The sequence below is a fragment of the Triturus cristatus genome, chromosome 8 (assembly GCF_964204655.1).
Source record: "Triturus cristatus chromosome 8, aTriCri1.1, whole genome shotgun sequence".
In the NCBI taxonomy this organism is placed as follows: Eukaryota; Metazoa; Chordata; class Amphibia; order Caudata; family Salamandridae; genus Triturus; species Triturus cristatus.
Window position 1 is genome coordinate 402,847,125 of NC_140591.1, and position 20,040 is coordinate 402,867,164.

The 20,040-nt window shown below is 40.4% G+C and overlaps 1 protein-coding gene across 4 annotated transcripts in view; it reads right to left on the reverse strand.

Moving 5' to 3' along the window:
• Positions 1 to 20,040, reverse strand: part of ATP7B (ATPase copper transporting beta) — a 479,681-nt gene that overhangs the window by 193,175 nt on the left and 266,466 nt on the right. For all 4 annotated transcript variants that reach the window (XM_085621784.1, XM_085621786.1, XM_085621783.1 and 1 more), the window contains one exon: positions 4,651 to 4,727. In XM_085621784.1, coding sequence (XP_085477910.1) covers positions 4,651 to 4,727 — 77 coding nt within the window. The remainder of the gene's footprint in view (positions 1 to 4,650; positions 4,728 to 20,040) is intronic.

The window sequence follows — 20,040 nt, forward strand, 5'->3', positions numbered from 1 at the left end:
AGATAGTAATAAAAAAATCTGATAAAGGAGGCAATATTGTTGTGCTCTCAAGAGAAATGTATATTAATGAAGGTCTGCTCCAGTTGAATGATGTAAGTAAATATGAGAGAAGCAGTAAACAGCTCTATGAGTTAAGCAATAAGGATTATCAAGTAAAACTAGATGATTGGAAAGACAGAGGTCTTCTAGAATTAGAAGAATATAATTTCTTGAAATGTAAATATCCCAAAATACCGGCTCTGTACTTGCTTCCCAAGTTACACAAAAATCTGATGAATCCCCCGGGGAGACCGATTGTATCCTCAAGGGGAAGTTGTTTAGAGAATACGTCGAGGTACGTTGACTTTTTTCTCCAACCACTTGTAAAGGAACTCCCATCTTACATTAGGGACTCAGGTGACTTCTTATGTAAGATAGACAAAGCTGACTGGCATCTAGGCTGTTTATTGATGACATTGGATGTCAACAGCCTTTATACAAGCATCCCACACGAAATGGGAATTGAAGCGTGCAGACATTTTCTAGGGAAGAGATCTGTGTCTTTTTTCATGCACACAGAAATGATTAAAATCTGTCTAACGCAAAACTTTTTCCTCTTCAATGATGCAATCTACCGTCAAATTCTGGGAACCGCGATGGGTACTTGCTTCGCCCCTAGCTTTGCAGGTTTGTACCTGGGCTGGTGGGAGGAGCAAGTAGTCAGACCCCTAGACCAATTTAAAACTAAAGTCAAAACCTAGGTTCGATATATTGACGATATTTTTTGCATATGGGAAGGCAGTAAAAGTGAAGCCATTGATTTTGTCAATACACTAAATAAGAACACATTGAATCTCTCATTCACAAGTCACATTGATGATAAAACAATAGAATTCTTGGATTTACGCATCAATATCAGGGATAATCAATTAACAACAGTGTTATTTAGAAAAGAAACAGCTGGGAACAGTCTGTTGCATGCCCACAGTTGTCACCCTGGTAACCTCATAAATAGTATCCCCTTGTGTGAGCTTCTCCGTGCCAAACGGAATTGTAGTACTGCAGATGATTTTGAAATTGAAAGCGAAATAATGTGTGAAAGATTCAAAGATAGAGGGTACTCCACTAAATGCATAGAGAAAGCTTTAGATAAAGCGAAAAAGAGAGAAAGAGGTGACCTGTTGAAAAAGAGACCAGAAATAATTGAACCTAAAAAGATAGGGAATGTACGGTTTATAACCAACTTTAACCAACAAGCATGGGAGGTCAGAAAAGCCCTAAGCAAATTCTGGGATGTACTGAAGGTTGACAAAGACATAACAAAAGAAATTCTAGACTATCCCCAGATTACATATCGGAAACCAAAATCTTTAAAAGACATGGTCTGTACAACATTGATTTTACCAGAGAGTAAAAGAAGTACTGTACAAGGATTTTATACATGCGGAAGATGTAAAGCATGTAAGTACAGTACTAATGTAAAAGAAGTTAAACTCTAGACGCATTGTAAACCCTTTAAAATTCTTAAACATTTTTCCTGCAACACTGAGTATGCAGTGTATGCGCTCAAATGTCCCTGAGACAAGTACTACATAGGAAGCACAATACATCCAGCTAAGAAACGAGTACTAGAACATTTGAGGGCTATAAAAAACCTAGATAGACAGTACCCGGTGGCGAGACACTTTGCCAGCCACCATAAGAGCAACAACAGCCTCATCTCATTTTGTGTTCTAGACAATGTTCCAGTAAAAGCACGTGGGGGTGATAGAACTCTAGAACTAAGAAGATTAGCGTCTAGATTTATTATCAAGTATCACACCATGCAACCAGAGGGACACAACTATGATGAGGCGCTTGCAGTACATTTGGGTTAATACAGTCCAGTATAACCATAGGTACATGATTTGTTCGGTGGGATGAGGTATCCCTGTTCTAAGGAAGAAAATACTTTGTAAAACATGTACTCACAACTCCTCTATATTTTTTAATTGAACTAGTGTATGTAAACAATATATATATGTTTTGACTTTTATTTTTAACTTCACTTTTACAGACTGGTGCTGAATACTTTAAGGAGAGTTTAAGACAGGACCACAAAACTGGAAGTTTATATAATGGAGGATTGAGTGAGTTGATCACGTATACCCACTGGGGTTGAATTGACATTGTGCGCTATTTGACATTGGTTTGACAAAGCAGATTTAAAAATGAATTCGCTGATAAAAATGTATGGTATAAATCATTGTTGCTTCAATGTGTCATAAAATTCAGTAACAGCATATATGGTATTAAAAATGTCAAATAACCATTGCCTTAAGAGAAAGGAGTAATATATGAAATATATATATACTGACAAACTCCAAAAATGTAAAACGACACAAAAGTTTGTAGTCTGTTTTCTAGCCCCACAATGGTATGCAAGAGCACAGAGTCTGTTTTCAGTTATTTTCACTGAAGGTGTCACATGATTGTATAAACTTTGTGTAAACACATACACTCGTACTCGTGAACAAGGAGGTTTCCCTCCGAAACGCGTCGAGTGACTGGGCGTTTTTTGACAATAAATACGAGCTGAAAAACTAAAGTGGCCTGGACATCGTTTTCTTGATACTGGAGACGGATTGTTTGGATTTTTGGGAGTCGCGACCCGTCTGGGCCCGCCGCTGCGAGTGGCTGGGGATACTGCGCGAACTGGTGAATGGTGATATATATATATATATATATACATACACACACACACACACACACACATATGTATACATATATATATATATATATACCAATGAAATTCCCCCGTTATAGTTAGTTCAGATAACAAGGATGATGTCATCAGTGATGTCATGAGTGATGCCACTGACCATGTCATGAGTGATGTAACGTCATGAGCAGTGGATTGCGGGCGCGCGAGTTATAGTTATCTGAACTAACTATAACGGGGGAATTTCATTGTTTTCTTACGAGTGAAATCTCCACCCAACTATAACATGTGTGAAACCTATGGTTTTTTAAGTGAATTTGCAAGGTTTTTTAAATGCTAATTCCTAACTATAACGTGTGTGAAACCTATGGTTTTTTAAGTGAATTTGTACGTTTTTTTAAAATGCTAAGTTATGTATGTATTATTATATACTTTTTTTAAGGTTCTTCACCATGCGCGCACCGTGCGCGCACCCCGCGATTTTAAAAAAAACAAAAAAATTTTTTCACCCTTCGGGGTCCTTCAGGGACCCCCTGACAAAGGCTAGGGGGTCAGGAACTCTCTACCCTGCCCCCTTTTCACGTTCGCCACCTCTCTTTTCCAGTGTCGCACCCTAAACAAACAAAATGGCGGCCGACACTTCCTGATTTCGACCGATTCGAACGTTGACTGACATGTAACCACCAATCAGAATTACGCTGGCGCACGTAAGGGTGCGCGCACGGTGCGCGCACGGTGCGCTCATATAGATATTTATGTACTTTTAACTGCAATTTTGTCAGGAACTACTGTACAGATTGACTCCATATATGCAAAAGGAACACGCCTGACCTGAGGACTACCTCTCTGCCAAATTTCAAGTAATTCTGTTCAGCCGTTCGGGCTGTACCTTCGACTAAAGGTCCTATGGGAAAATGCATGGAGAAAACGTGTTTTGGGACCCCCCTTTTTTCTCGGCCCCCGCTTGACGAATCACCCCAAGACTTTCAGGGTAGGAGCTGAGCGGAGCGCCCCATTAGTTTTGAAAATTTCGCGAGGATTCATCAACTGGCGCCAAAGTTATTCAAAATAGAATTTTCAGATTTCCTATGGAAACACGGTCCTAACTATAACTATCTACTGGTGACCGCCAGTAGATAATATATATATATATATATATACAAAAATGCTTATAACACTTTTTTATTATAACTTTTCAACATGCTGCATAGTAACCACAATCCTCTACAACATAGCTTAAAGACATTGGCAAAGCCAGCATCTCTGGCTAAACACTTTAAGTTCCCAATAAAGACATAAACGTAATAAATATTGTTATTTGTACAAATAGTAGGTCAAGCAGGCTCACTCATATCAGAGGTGTATTTCACCGACAAGATGTCACATTAAGTTAAGGGCTTATTGCTAATGTCTGGTGTGACTTGCAGATTCGTGACACTTGCATCCCGGTTCGGCCAACTAAACCTTTCAACATTTGATGGTCAATAAATAAAGTAATTATATTTAGCAATAGCAATGCTGGCTTTTCTAGAGCACTACAATGCAAATATGACATAAAGCCTTATGAAACATATTATAAAACGTAAAATCTCTTAAGCCATATCAAAGTGCAGAAAGTCAACTTCATGCTACAGAAATACAAACATTCATGGGTAAAAAATATAAAGAAAGTGATTTATGGAATTTCTCATAAGATAACATGGACCAAAAAGGGCAGATTGCTTACAAGATCTTAGTACCTCATCATTTTAGCAAAACTATCAAAATACATATTCCTGTTGACTAATAAGGGTTAAGTAAAGCAGAAGCATAACATAACCTATCAATTATTACAATAACACAGTATTACAAATAGTAGCATACATTTAGAGGGATAAGTGGAAAAAATACTAAACGTTTTCCCACACTGATGCTTCATCCCAAACCATCCTTCCATACCCATTGGACAATGACGGCCACGCCATACTCACTGCCTGATTTCTTCCTTTTGATCCAAGTTATGAGCTGAAGAATCCCTCTTGACCAATGAAGCTTGATATCCAAGTCCCTATTGGGGTAAAAAAGATGCTGGTGGTTATTTCAAAGTGCAGCATATCTGAAGGCACACTGGTGCACAGGCCTGTTTACTGAGCAAACAAGGCTGTTGGCATTGTCATAGTGAAGTATGCTAGGGAGTGCATGTCTGCATTGCACATGCACATGGTGTCTGTTTTTCCAAGACAAAAAGAGGCAACTTTTCTATCAGAAATACAATACAGGTTATATTGGCATCAGAGACATGATCTGTAACTGCGGAATTATGCACGGTGTGATACTTGTCTCTATTTCAATTGTGAACAAAATCATTCTGTCTTTAAAACAATATATCCAATTATCATTCATTGAAGAAAACGAGCAATGTGTTTAACCAGTGTAGTACTGCCTTGGCTGTACAGTGGAACTTGAATAGTACATCCCACTACAGAAGATGATCAAGCGTGGACAAAGTCTATACATCTGACTTCTACTTTTATGTATATGCCTTGTGTGGGAATATTCAAAGTCAACAGTGAAATGTGGATCTTTGTTGAGTTAGCAAAGACAGTGCATACAAAGAGTACATTACACATGATACGATATTTAATATGTTATATATTTATATTGTGACTAAAGGTGAGACCAGTTGTTTGGGATTGGGAGGATATTGCAGTATGTAGAGTAAGAGTTGGGGATTCTGGAGGCGGCCAAATAGGTGGCTGCCGTTGTTCCAGCAGAAGAAACCACAGAGACACGCATGCTTGCATTGAACATTCTACTGACGAGCTGACTGCTGCTGGGTGCTGCTGCGTGGTCTTAGAAACAAGCTGGTAATTACTGCCGACCTTCTTTCATCTTCACCATATGCATCAGCTACCACCAGTGCTTTAAATGGGGGCAAAATAGTCCAGGCACTCATTTAAATGTGGCGAGTGGGCGGGGCTTGGGGGCGGGGCTTAGGGCAAGACATGCCGATACTTATTGACTTCGATACTACTTGCAGCACATACCAAAACACATGGGAAATGTCTTTCAATTAACAAAGCAGGTTTGTTTACTTATAACTAAGGGTGGGCGTAGTTCGCGAAGTAGCACTTCGCGAAGCTACGCAAAGTGAAGTTCGCACTACGCGAGCTACGCGTAGCACTTCGCGAACTGCGTAGTAACATGTTCGCACTGTGCAAGATGTTGTTTTCAATGATTGCACAGTGCGGACAAGCAACCGGCACTGTGCAATCATTGAAAATGGCATCTTGCACAGTGTGAGCTGTAGTTTTCTGCTGCTCGAGTAGATTTTTACTCGAGCGGCAGCTTTCTCAACGCAAACTGGTAGTTTCTCATCGCGAGCGGTCGCGAGCATACGCGACCCCTCGCAATGAGAAACCTGACCACCTCGCGTTGGGAATCTCGCCGGGAGATTTATTTTCCATGCTCGCGATCGCCAACTTGATGTTGCTGATCGCGAACAAGGAAAAAGTCTCGCCGGGATGTCATTTTGCTTGCTCGCGGTCGCCAACTTGACGTTGAGGACCGCGAGCAAGCAAAAAATGACCGCAGCACTACGCAACACTACGCTACGCGTGTTCGCACTGTGCTACGTGCAGTTCGCGTAGTGCGAAGTAGCGCGAACTTCGCAAACTACGCGAGCGTAGCGTAGTGCTTCGCCCAGGCTTACTTATAACAAAAAACACGAAACCCAAAGGCGGCGATATTTCAACTTTTCGTTGTTTTGTAAAATGTGCAACATACATTTTTGCTGTTCTGGAGTGACACAGAAAGAAACAAGCAGACATGCACCCACAAAACATTCCACACATTTCCGCTAATATAACTTCCAAGAGTGTCTCTATTGTCTCCCACCCTTTCTCTCGTTTTTCTCAACAATCACAGGCAAGCAAACATAAACAGACACTTAACAAAAGAATCGGGTACACTTTAAAGCCATTTGAACCTGGTTACCTCCCATGGCTTTCTTAATTACGCTATCACTGGGCTGCCTCGATGTCTGTGAACACCCAGATGGTATGCAAATGAGCCCACGCTGAATTGTTCAGCTGGGCTCGGCGCAGGTCTATAGAAGTGCCTTAGCTATAAAAAAAAGGCCGCCAGCGTTTCATGGTTTCATGAGTACCGGTACTCTCCTCGGCAATAGAGAAGTGCCGGTACTCCGAGTGATAAATCTAAGAAGTGCCGGTACTCAGTACCGGTGAGTACCGGCCCATTTAAAGCACTGGCTACCACTGTTCCCTTGCTACCGTAAGGCTTCAGCACATGCATTCTCCAAACATGAGTTATTCACTTGGTGCTCAGGAACGGAAGTGCCGCTACAACAGCTCTATTTGCAAGTTTTCCTGTCCTTTGTACACATTCGTACATTTCTTGAGTCCAAAAGGGCAAGCGCCTGCCGGGTGTTTCTCAGGCCCTGCTTTCGTAATCAATGTACTCTGCGGCCCTCCCAAGGCCCCAAACATCCCCAAACTGTTATGGGCATCCCTATGCCTGATACACTAATATTTTAGCTCTTATGCTCCAATCCAAGTTTGGTTCCCAGGCCCTCAGAGATGGAATCCGATCATGCCCCCGGTATCCGATCACATCTCTCCAGGATCCCATTAGAGTGATGCTACAGAATACGAGTGTGCTCAGGTTCAGTTTTTTTCCCTCCAGATGCCCAGAGCCACCAGCTGTGGCGTATGTTCTATGGCAAAGTCCAAGACCTCTGACATCCGGCAGCCCACTTTCCCCCCAAAAGCCCTGAATCTTGAGGCACCCCAGAGTATGTGGATCAGGGTACCCCTTTGCTGGTAGTCCTTCCCATACAGTACAGTGGAGTCCTTGTGAGGTACGCCCTATGGAGAAGCTTTAGCTGGATGAGTTCGAACCCTGCCCGCATAGCCACCTCCTGTGGGTAACGGCACACCTCACCCCAGTCATCGTCCTGCAGTCTACCTAGGTCTTTTTCCCATTTGTTTCTAAGGCTATCCAGAGGGTGGAGCCTATTATGCAAAAGTGTAGAATTAATTTGTTTCATTACATTTTGAGTCTATGGGGATCCCAGCACCCTGTACACTAGAGGAAACTCATCACCTCATTCAAGATGTCCGCATGTCTCTGCAGCAAATATGTTCGCTGATGGTATCAGAGATACTGATCCCCTGTTAGTTCGTACTGCTCTTACATCTCAGTGAATGGCATCATCCGGCCAAACTGCCACACTTCCCCCACCCTGGAGATGCCCACCAGGTCCCATTTCTGTGGTCCTGTGTCTTCCGAAGCCCTCTCAATGTCTGACTCCCATAAGGGGGTTTCCAAAATCAACTTCCCCATCCAATCCGTCTTGCGGGTTGCCTGGTGCCATGTAGCAATCACTACTACCTCCCTGCCACAGTATCACCATGGTCATCTCATCTACAGAGCGAAATAAACTCTCTGGAATCTGGAAGGGAGTGTTTTGCAACACATAAATACATTTCGGGAGGTAGATTACTCTAGAGAGGACTGACCTGCCCATCAGGGAGAGCGGGAGACTTTTCCAATGCACTGTGTCCACTCGGTATGCCTCTAGGATTCTGGCCAGGTTTTCCCTTAAGAATATGTCAAGGTCTCTTGTTACAAATATTCTCAAGTGCTTGAAACCCCCTGGCTCCCATTTGAATGGATATTCCCATACCCTCCTACGAGCCTGGTTGGATAAGCAGGAATACCAACGCTTTATGCCAGTTAATGCACAGCCCCGAGTAGGACCTGAATATATCCAAAATCTCCAGTGCTCTGGGCATAGAGCAGCCTGGGTCCACCAAATAAAGCAGGCCATCATCCGCATAAAGCGACACTCGTATTCCCACCCTGGGTTCCACCTTAAGCCCCTCAACAATGAATTTTTAATCGCCCATGCTGAAAGGGGTTCAATTTCTAGTGTGAAAAGTAGGAGAGATAATGGGAAACCCTGTTGCATGCCCCTACCCAACCTGAACTCACCCGAGAATGCTCCGTTCACCTTGACTATGGCTACCGGGTCGGTGTATAACAATTTTACCCATGACAAACATGTCGGGCTGAACCCCATATTGTCTAGTATGGCTATCAAGTAAGGCCACTCTAAGGCGTCATATGCCTGTTCAGCATCCAACGGTGACAGGATTGCTGGCTCCTCTATCTTTTCTCTGCTTGCTAGGCAACCAGTCAGCCTCAGTAGTTTGTGCCTCGTTGCCCTATCTAGTATAAAACTCTATTGATTGGGGGCCACAAGAGTGTCCACAGTTTGCAGTATAAGGTCGGCAAGAACTTTTGATAAGACCTTCGTTTCCACGTTATGGAACGAGATTGGTCTGTATGAGGCACATTCCTCTAATGGCTTACCTTCTTGTGGATCATCGCCATGGTCTCCCAACGCAGATTTTCCGGGCGCCAGCCGTCCCTTCTAGCCCTATAGAACAGTGCAAGGAGTGGGCACACCACCTGCAATTTGACATACTTAAAAACAATTAGAGTGGCAGGCTATTCGGACCTGGAGATCTGCCCTGTTTCATCTGCATCAGTGCCTCTGCTATTTCCATCTCCGTAATCTCATGTTTCAGAGCCAGACTCATCTCTGGTGCAAGTTGAGGGGCTGGTATGTTGGAGACAAATGGATCCCGCTCTATCCCCCCAATACCAAATTCTTGTCTATAAAGGTCCCTCAGGTGCCTAGTGAACACTGATGCAATAGCATTCGGGGTCTCTGCAATCTCCCCTGTCTCTATCGGAATAGCTAGAATTCATCTTTGCCCCTCTTCCTTTTTGGATAGCCAGGCTAAGAGCTTCCCTCCTCATATAGCTTGCCCTGTTTTGCTCTGAAATAGGCTCTTGCCTCTTGATAGAGTAAGCTTCTTACTTCCTCAATTGAACCATAATGCGAGTAACAGGAATGGGTGACCTGCATCGGGAGGAACTTGTGGACTAAAATCCACCCCCAGGATCCTACTGGTAACTCCTACAAGTACCAGCAGTTTGCACCGCCCATGGTGGAGGACCCTACAGTTACTGCCTGTAGCAGTATATTGTCGGAGTCATGTCAAACTCAAGTTTTCCCACATTACCTCTTCAGCTTATTGCCCAGGCCGCTGACTTTACAAGAAGCTAGAACACAAGTCAAAATTATGAGGATAGTAAAGGGACAAATATAAAAACACACACAGACCATCTAATGATTTAAAGAGGTTGGTGGAAGACATAGATCAATCATTTAGGTCTTGATCATGTGGGCTTTCAAAAACCTTCCGAAAAAGGCCTTCAAAGTAGAGGAGGCTTGGAGTTAGAGTGAGAGATTCCAGTAGAGACTTTGACAGTATAAGTTTATAAAATTACATAACTTTCTTGGGTGTTCTGAAATTTCTCTCTTAAGAAATTTCCAGTTGGAGGTATGATTAGTTTGTAGTTTTGTTTGGCCCGCCCACCATGATTAGCTTGCTCTATAAGAAACAATGGGTTTGACATGTCTCCAGTACCTTCTCAGTTCATGCAGTTTCTTTTTTCTCAAACTTTTTACTAAATTCGACCTGACTATCACTTGGACCTGCGGTTGAGACTGGGGTGCCCATGACTGGATGTGTTGGATGCTTATGACCCAGGATATTGGAGTAAGCAAGGCAGATTAGCATTGACTTGCAGCTAAAAGTGAAGTATGACATTCAGTTAGGGGCATGGGAACAGTTTGTAAATCGGCCTTTGTGTGAGTAAATTTGGGTTGTCAGAAGTGTACTGACTGAAGCATAAGCTAATTTGTCATTTTTAGTGTCTTCACGTCCAGCAGTTCATTGATGGATGACATCTAAAGTTTTGGTAAAATGGTCCCAATTATTTAGAAAAGTTTACAGGGATCGTGCACAGATTTATTTACAATTTACAAGCTGCCCACATGCAGTGCAACTCTAGAAGGGCTGTGGTAGGTGGCAAATGTGAGTGGTTCATTCACCCCAGGATCACCAGGACCACCAGGCTCCATGAGGACTTTGGTCACAGCAACAGTTGTAAAGAAACATTGGAATGTTGATGCTCCGCACTTCTACCAGCCATTAGAAGCCCGGAGCACTCCATTGTCTTCAACAGAGCGCTGAACATGCCAATGTTCTAATGTTGCTTAAAAAAGGTTGGGATTTCCAAACCAGATAAAGAGTTGTGTATGTAACTGGACACAATAGCAGGATGTTAGGATTCTTGTATCGCGTGCCGTGATTTTCTTAAATGTTGTTGTAGAATGCAGTCACACTTGACATCCTTCCAGAGTGGTGCACGCGATGGATGAAGGACTTTCTAAAAGGATTCTGCTTATGAATATGCCATCATAAGTGCATTGCTTTCAGAAATACCTGCCAAATGCTATTCCCTTCAGAGGCGTAGATAGGGTGCCAGAGGCCCTCAAGCACTGAATGAAATGGGTCTTCTGTTGTCTGATTGGAGATAATAAACAGATAAAATTGAGATGCAGTGGGCCACTCACATCTCTACGCCAGGTGCCACTACACTTGCGTCACTAATGACAGCAAAGCCCCTGATTCCCTTTTATAACAGAGACCGGCTCCCACAAGCTTCTTTCACACATGCTTCATACTTACATTTGGTTCTTGTATTATATTTGGCAACAGATTATATTTTCATATTGCTCTTGTTCTCATTTTCTTGTCTGTGAGAACATCCCAGTTTGTCATCCAAATAATAATACGTAGGCCCCCGCCCTTCCCCTTAGTCGACGTATGTTACATTTACCTAAGGAAACGCAGCCCAGTAATTCCTTATGATACACACATCGCTCTCCATGTTGAAATAAAATCTTTTGCTCTAATTATTCTCAGAGGAATGGATTATGAACATGTTTGTTTTCCTTTATCTCCCCTGATACTCCTCACATGTATTTCCCCTGGTGCGTCCTGTATTTCCATTCTCCACGAGGCACAAGTGCGCTGTATGTATATTTAGTCCCACATCAAGTTTAATTTTCAAACATTGGGCCAGTGTACGAGTGGTAGTTGTGTGCGAAAATTTAAGTTTGGTAAGTTACAGCTCTCAGAGATATTTTGTGTCCGCCATCTTGAGCGTAGATGAAGATCAGAACGTGTGTAAGTTCCGTGGCGCACTGCCACCCAAGGGCATCGGGTCAAGTCTCTTCAGTAGGAAGAACAGTTGCAATTAGGAAATGACACCAGGTGAAGTTGTTAGTAATCCAAATGGGGATCCTAATTAGGTTATGCGTCACATCACATGGACTGCGAATCTCACGGCCACAGAGCTTCGGGGCTGAACTAACTCTCAGGCTCAGGCATAGTCACGGCTTTACAGGCAAACTCTAGCCCCTCTAATTTCCTAGGTCTTTGTTTCTTCACTGAGCCTTAGGCACAGGTTCTACATGTTAAATTCAATATTAGCTTGTTTTCATTGGTCCTTTTACTTCCACAGGTTCAGTAAAACTGCAGACTTCAATGCCTGTAAGAATATCCAAGTTCACCAGTATAGGCATTCTAAATTAACCTTCTTGGCAGGTGCCAGGCAGAATGTGCATTCATTTCCCCAACTGTACATTGACCTTTTTCACAGGACTGCCAAAAACGATGTTATCTTAGTTGACACAATAGGTGACCTTGGTCTGGAACAGTTAGGATAACACTTGAGTCTAATGACGTGCAAAAGAAAGTATGTTCAAACACATCTATTTATTAAAGCTGACATCTGGTTGTACTGAGTTTTATAAGCCCAAATCATTCCATCCCCCGGCACTTTATCTGCGTTTAAACTGAATATGACCTGGTCTTACCCATGTGCGATATGTGCCCCGCCTCTCACAATAAAGCCAGGCGCTTTGGTCGTTTATGTGACTTTACCTACCCTCTGATTTTCGTGACATTTATCAGAATAAAGTCTTCCTATTAACCCGGATTTTTGTGCACTAGACGGTTTGTTTGAAGTACAGATGGCTGAATGACCAGAATGTATCTTTCAGCAATACTGCTGACAGCAGTTATATCACCTTGTGATACGTGCCAATATTGTGTGTAATCTATGTGCTCAACCGTCTGTTCATGATATCTGTCTCCACCTGGCGTCGTACTCATTTGTCAAAGTTTCATGTTGACCTTTAATAATGTTGTATTCATAATATTGACTACCAATCTAACGACAAGATAAGTAGATGTGGAGATAAGTATAGTAATTCTATACCTACCTATACCATAAAACCTATCTTAATAATATGTTGGCAGCAAATATCATGGATTGAAATACTGAATATCGAGGCTATCAATATCAAGGTACAAGGATATCATGGACAAAATATTGAAGACCAAAATATCGAAAGGTAAGCGCATACAGAGGACGAATAGATTTACTATTTCTAACTTCACATCTACATACCTTGAAGATATATATATCATCAAGGTACATATATGTGGAGTTAGGTATAGAAAATCTATACTTACCTTTCTATATTTTTAACTCGATATTTTGTCCTCGACATTTGTCTACACCTTGATATTCTAGTGTAGATATTTAGGGTGCATAACAATGTAATGGATAAGATATTATTGCATGTCTATAAAAAAGCCAATATATTTTTAAACATAGCCTTTATCTAGATCCGCACATTTTTTAATTTACAGCCCTACCCTAATAGAGCACAATGCCTCCCTCCTTAGCGAATAAGTGCTGGTTTTGCCACTGTAATGTCTTATTCCCTTCACTATCCTGTCATCAATACTGGCCTCCGGCTGTGCTCACACGTATCTGCAGCACTATTCTGGGTATACATTAAATTAGGTCTGCCTCCAGTGTCCCTCTTGAATATATGGTAAGACAGCACAACAAACCTAAGAGGTTAGCAGGCCCAGAAAGTCACAGATAAGGAATGGCTAGGGCTTCCTGGCCACAGCAAATCCTTCTTACATCCAGACAGCCTCTCAAGCCGTATTAGGCTTTTCTAAAGCAGTGAGTAATGCTACATGGGACATGGCGACCCAACAGCCAATTAAACATGCACATATAACTTTAACAATTTTGTTGACTCATCATGCATCGATTAGTACTAAATAGGAGTGAATGATGTTGTCTCACACTAATCTCATCAAAAACCTTTTGTCAAGTAAGAAAACATATCCATGTCCAATGTAAGGCTGCACAGAACAAAGTGGTAAAAGTCATCAATTTCCATCATACAGCAAACTGAGGAGCTACGTATAATGATGTGAGAGGTAATGCTTCCTACCAAACTAAGAGAAGTGCACAGGGGATGATTCTAGGCAATTAAATACACATGAAAATTAGTTACATCATGTCCATGCACTGAGTTAAATTCTATCAGCATGTCAGACAATCTTCAGTCCCCTTTAAAATCATAAGCAGTTCCTTGAAAATGCATTAATGCATGGGTACATATACATTTAGGACAAACTCTAGCTCATGACCAACCTGAATGCCTGTATTCATGTATAATTTAGAACAAATACATACCCAGCCCATACCATAATGTAAATGAGCAATTGGTTCAAAATACATGCACCAATATATATGGAGCTGCACATTCATTAGCTGAAAGACACTCATAGTTTACCAGGAACCAGAATCATTGATTAAAGGAACAGGTGAACATCTTGATGGAGATCCCCAGTTGGTTTGGTAAAACTATAAAAAGAATTTTAGAATCTCTTTCGACATTAACAGTTTTATAAGATGACTTGCAACATCGTTCTATTGTACTCTATCCCTTATACCACATGTCATACCATCACCCTCCCTCCAAACCGCTTAATGCTTTCATGTTCTTTGCAGACTAAACGAGTAAAAGAAGAACCTGTATTGTGAAATTAAACACACCAAAAAGTAGTTAGATGTTTTTGCAAGAAAAAGATAAAAATCATATACAAACATATAACATAACATAACATATAAAAACATATATCGAAGTCAGTTCCAGGTTTCCTTCTTTAAACAGCAGCTATAATTATGCTCTGTGAACTGCCTTTCACCCTGGCAGCCGACATTGTGTCCTCTGACCTCATCTGTAATAGCTTATTAAGGGGACCCAAAACGTCACAGGTCCTCTGTAATAAGGGCATTAGCAACAGACTTTAAAAAATGGATTACATGCTCAGTTCAAGTGAGTAAGACTGATTTACCAGTAGTGCCCGATGGCATAACCTTACTAGTGGTCCCAAAACTGATCATAAAGTACACCCCTTTAGCGAAGTCGATCAGCCCAAGCATTATTTAGGGAGATAGTGTGGGGTCAGAGACTCAGAACTCAATAATCATCAAATAATGATCACTCTATATTTTACAAAAAAGAAAATGTATGTTAACACTACTTTGCACACAAGTAAAACACAACACACAACGAATAGAGGGCCTTTATCTTTTTTATTAATGGTGACACTAACCACAGTAATTTTAGGACAGTCGATATTGGTAAAATACTGAGAGGGATTTCTGAGAGAGTCTGCAGGGGAGGGCAACTTGCAGCACATTGTTGCCTACAGGACAGCATTGAAATTCTTCCAATAAGTCGATTTACGCTCTTCCCATCCCCTTGTTAGGTGGACAGTGCCATAATACCTGACGGTTCGTGCAAAGTTCGGAAAGTTCTTCTGCAAGGTAGTGCCTGCAAATGTCACTAGTTGGTGGCGATCAAACCGTTATAGGGCGTATGCGTCCTGAACAGTTTACCAAGCAGGAAAGCATAATCCTTGCCTTGGCCCAGCTGACTGGATCACACTTTATATTTACAAGAAAAATAGGTGGATATGCTAAAAAGATCTGCACATCATTGCTTGTACACATATGATATAAATTTGAATCAATAAATGTTATGGCCACAATATTGGGTGCTAATAAATTGCCAAATACTTATCCACTCAAAGTATTATAATGTTCTTTGTAACTACAAGTAGTCCAAAAAATCAAATCCACTTTATGGGCAATGTAGCACACCAGAGTATAGTCACACATTTACATAGCAATGTCACAGCGTTTCAACTTGAGAGACCATGTCCATCAAACCATATAGATTACGAAAGACTACAAATCATTGTCCAATTCTTCGTTGAGATGTTATATTCGATATTTTATTCCCAATTCAAACAGCAACTGACGCGCGTTTCGCCCGCAGGGCTTTTTCAAGGCTGCAAATATTATGTACAACAGTCAACAATCTTTTCTTAATCATATATTCACATATATTATAAAAACGATTGCAGTCTCATTTAACATGTATACAAAAATGAGATCATTTAGGGACACCTGTGACTAAAAAAGAAGACCTCTATCAAATGATAGACCACCAATTGATAAAATCAAGTTAAAAAAGTTAGGTTGCACCTAAAATTGTGGTGTGAATAGATTGGATAGTCATCCAAGAAAGAAATACCATTGAGACTTAATGGAACTAAATTTTAAAAACATATTCTATAATCGTTATTCTCAATAGTGAGAAACATGGATCTCACCTCAAAAGGTTATTGTTTTTTACGTGAGCAGTAAATCTCTCGTAAAAGATATCAAGATTTGCTTCATGAGTTCTGCAAATAAATCCATAATAGTACATATTAAGTACAGTCAATGTAAGAATTACTCAAAAATTCAGTTCTCAAATAACTATATTCGCTAATACCGCCTCCTAGACGTGAGCCGATTCTTACCCAATATGATTTTCCATCACATGTTCATACATCGAGTCACCATCGATACGCAATTGTAAATTCTCAAATTTTCTTTGTATGACTCGATGTATGAACATGTGACGGAAAATCATATCGGGTAAGAATCGGCTCACATCTAGGAGGCGGTATTAGCGAATATAGTTATTTGAGAACTGAATTTTTGTTTGGTCTTTCATAGAGTAATTCTTACATTGACTGTACTTAATATGTACTATTATGGATTTATTTGCAGAACTCATGAAGCAAATCTTGATATCTTTTACGAGAGATTTACTGCTCACGTAAAAAACAATAACCTTTTGAGGTGAGATCCATGTTTCTCACTACTGAGAATAACAATTATAGAATATGTTTTTAAAATTTAGTTCCATTAACTCTCAATGGTATTTCTTTCTTGGATGACTATCCAATCTATTCACGCCACAATTTTCGGTGCAATTTAACTTTTTTAACTTGATTTTATCAATTGGTGGTTGATCATTTGATAGAAGTCTTCTTTTTTAGTCACGGGTGTCCCTAAATGATCTCACTTTTGTATACATGTTAAATGAGACTGCAATCATTTTTATAATATATGTGAATATATGACTAAGAAAAGATTGTTGACTGTTGTACATAATATTTGCAGCCTTGAAAAAGCCCTGCGGGCGGAACGCGCGTCGGTTGCTGTTTGAATTGGGAATAAAATATCGACTATAACATCTCAACGAAGAATTGGACAGTGATTTGTAGTCTTTCGGAATCTATATGGTTTGATGGACATGGTCTCTCAATTGCAAACACTGTGACATTGCTATGTAAATGTGTGACTATACTCTGGTGTGCTACATTGCCCATAAAGTAGATCACACTTTATGTCTGAGCTCTGGCACCCATAACCTGGGATAAGTAGTGGCAGCGCTAGCACCAATAAGAAGAAGGCACACCAGGGGTTGCTGTGCTCATGGTTCTAGAATATGTTGCCGCTTGGGTCTACTTCTGACCCAATCCCAATACCCTCACCCAAAAAAGCAGATGCACAGCCAAGGTTGTAGCCCAACTTCGGATGGTGGTTGCAATTTCCTTAGTGCTGCAGACACTTTTTAGCACTAGATGACTCGCATCCCACCAAGTTCTTTGACAGCCTCAGACTTTGATGTCACCTCAAGTGGGGAGACACAGCCGAGCCATTAGACCGCATTCATAGCACAGCAGTGCGGGTCTTGTCCTATGTCATTTACACCTTTATCCGCTTGATTAATGTCCCAATGCTTATTAAGCATTCTAGACAGTCTCTAGTTCTGATTACAACATGATGTCAATGGTTTGATGGTCTGTGAGAGGTGAAATCTCGTATTAAATTTCCTTCTCAAAGGTTGTCCCTATCAATCATTTCCCATATTCCACAGCCATGAAGCACATTTCATATTATTTGCCTCCACAAAGAAATTGATTAGCTCTTGACCAATTATGCAGTGCATGTAATTTTTTTGTACGCTGTATATGCTAAATCAAGCTAGTGGGATAAGAACAAACTTGTGACATGTACAGCAATTGATACTTCATTTATTGTCTATTACTCAAATAGGAATATCAAAATAAGCCATGTTCATCAGTCCTGTATTTTAATTTCCAGTTCAGATCAATCATATTCAATACCTCCAAAAATGTCTGTAATAATACAATATCAAAGTCCCAGATCATAGGAAGATTGGCAATGCATGCAAGACATAAAACAACATCCTTGCTCTACCGATAAAAATGTACTCTGAGACCACTATTTTTTCCCTGAAAACCAACAGCAAGTTGGAATAAGCCAGAAATGGGCCAAAAACATGGCCTGGATTTGAAGATTTATTAAAAGTAAAGTACGTCTTACACAGATGTAATTCTGCCACATTCCTATTTAAATTATTTAATGCTGATCTAGCATTCAAAGAACAGCATAACATCGCAAGACCATGAATATATAACACATTGAGCAAACAAAGTCTAACTTGGATTTCAAAGTGTCCCATCAAGCTTTCCTAACAGATGTAGTATCATGGACATACAAACTCAAGTCCGTCAGAACTGTTGACAAAAACACTTGACATAAAATGCTAACCTCACAACTCATTGGTACTTGATAGGTTAGGCCTTTACGGCGTGTTAATGACTCATGTATGTGTCTAGTGAACAAAACACAATGAAGGCATCGCTTAATACCTATTCCTCAGCGATATGATAACATCCTCATTTATGGAACTTAATCAAGCCATTTCTGAAACACTTTTCTGTAAGTTATTTAAATTACTTTGTTGACAATGACAACATTTCTACCCATGTGTGAAGGCTTTAAGACCACTGACTTGCTCTGATGATTTTCAAGGCTAGTTTTTTGTTTGCTTGCAATTATATATTTTTTTCACCACATCGATTCTTCAAGGCTTATAGTGCTATCATCTTTATTGCTACTCAGACAAAATGTGCATAGATTTTTAATTAGTTTTGCAGGACCACATACTGAGTTGATATCATATTTAGCAACAACAGGAAATGATAATTTGCTATTAGGATTTTCTTCTTCAATTGGTATAAAGTTAATACAATGATGATATCACCAGTAGGCAGATCACTAACTTTCAGATGTGTCTCTTGACCAGGAGCTAGATGTTAGATCTTCTTAAGAACTTTATTATTTGCAAAGTCCTACATTCGGGTATATTTGACAACATCAATTTTAAACTCAGTCACATTGGTGTTGTAGCTAGCACAGATGAATTAAAGACCCCAGCTCTAAAACTCCCCTCTTCATTTTCAAATATTCTCTTTTAAAGACTGACATTTTTACATCTTTTCCACCATAAAAACCTTCTACTCTACAAGTCAAGTGTTTGCTCTTTTGATAATTTGACATGTAGCATAGGAGTGTTTTTTACCTCTCATCATTTTCTCTTTCTTTGGGAGCTGTGCCACCCTTGCCAATTTCAACTTCACTGCAATTTCACGTATCATGTGAAGAACAGGTAAGACGATATGCATCTTTTCCACGCTAAATGTGATTGGAAAGGCTTTCTCCTTTGAATGCATGAATGAATGAATGTTAAGCAATGATTACAGGACCTCTTTTTACATTGATGAATGTATCATGACACAACCTAAAATGTAATATTTATACAATGCAAATTTCAATTATTTAGGAGACCTTTTCCATTGTGAAATTACTTACTTTTCCATAACAGAAATACATATTGGGTAACAATTTGAACGAGTAGAGAAAATGCGTGAGAAAGAAGTAATACTGTTTGGTTAAACCAGGCAATGAGAAAAAGTGACTCAGTATTAGAGATCTGACTGTCTTTGGTAATTATAAAATCTATAATGAACTCTTTGCCTGTACTACAAGAAGACTCAAGGCTGTATTTAAGTTTATACAGACAACCCCAACCATGCACGGAGTCCATGAAGGGCACCCAGCTTAAACCAGCACAGAACGTACTGTCTTAAACAAGTTCACTACAACCTTGCACTCTGAGTTCAACTCAAGTATAAGTAAAACAGGAAAAGAAGTATCCACAGTTTTAGCATATGCTCGAGAAATAGAATCTGCAGAAAAGAACAGGCTATTTTCATTTGGGATTAAATACTGACATTGTGCTCCGTTCCTTTCCCCATATGGTTGAACACTACATTAACCTCCTTGTG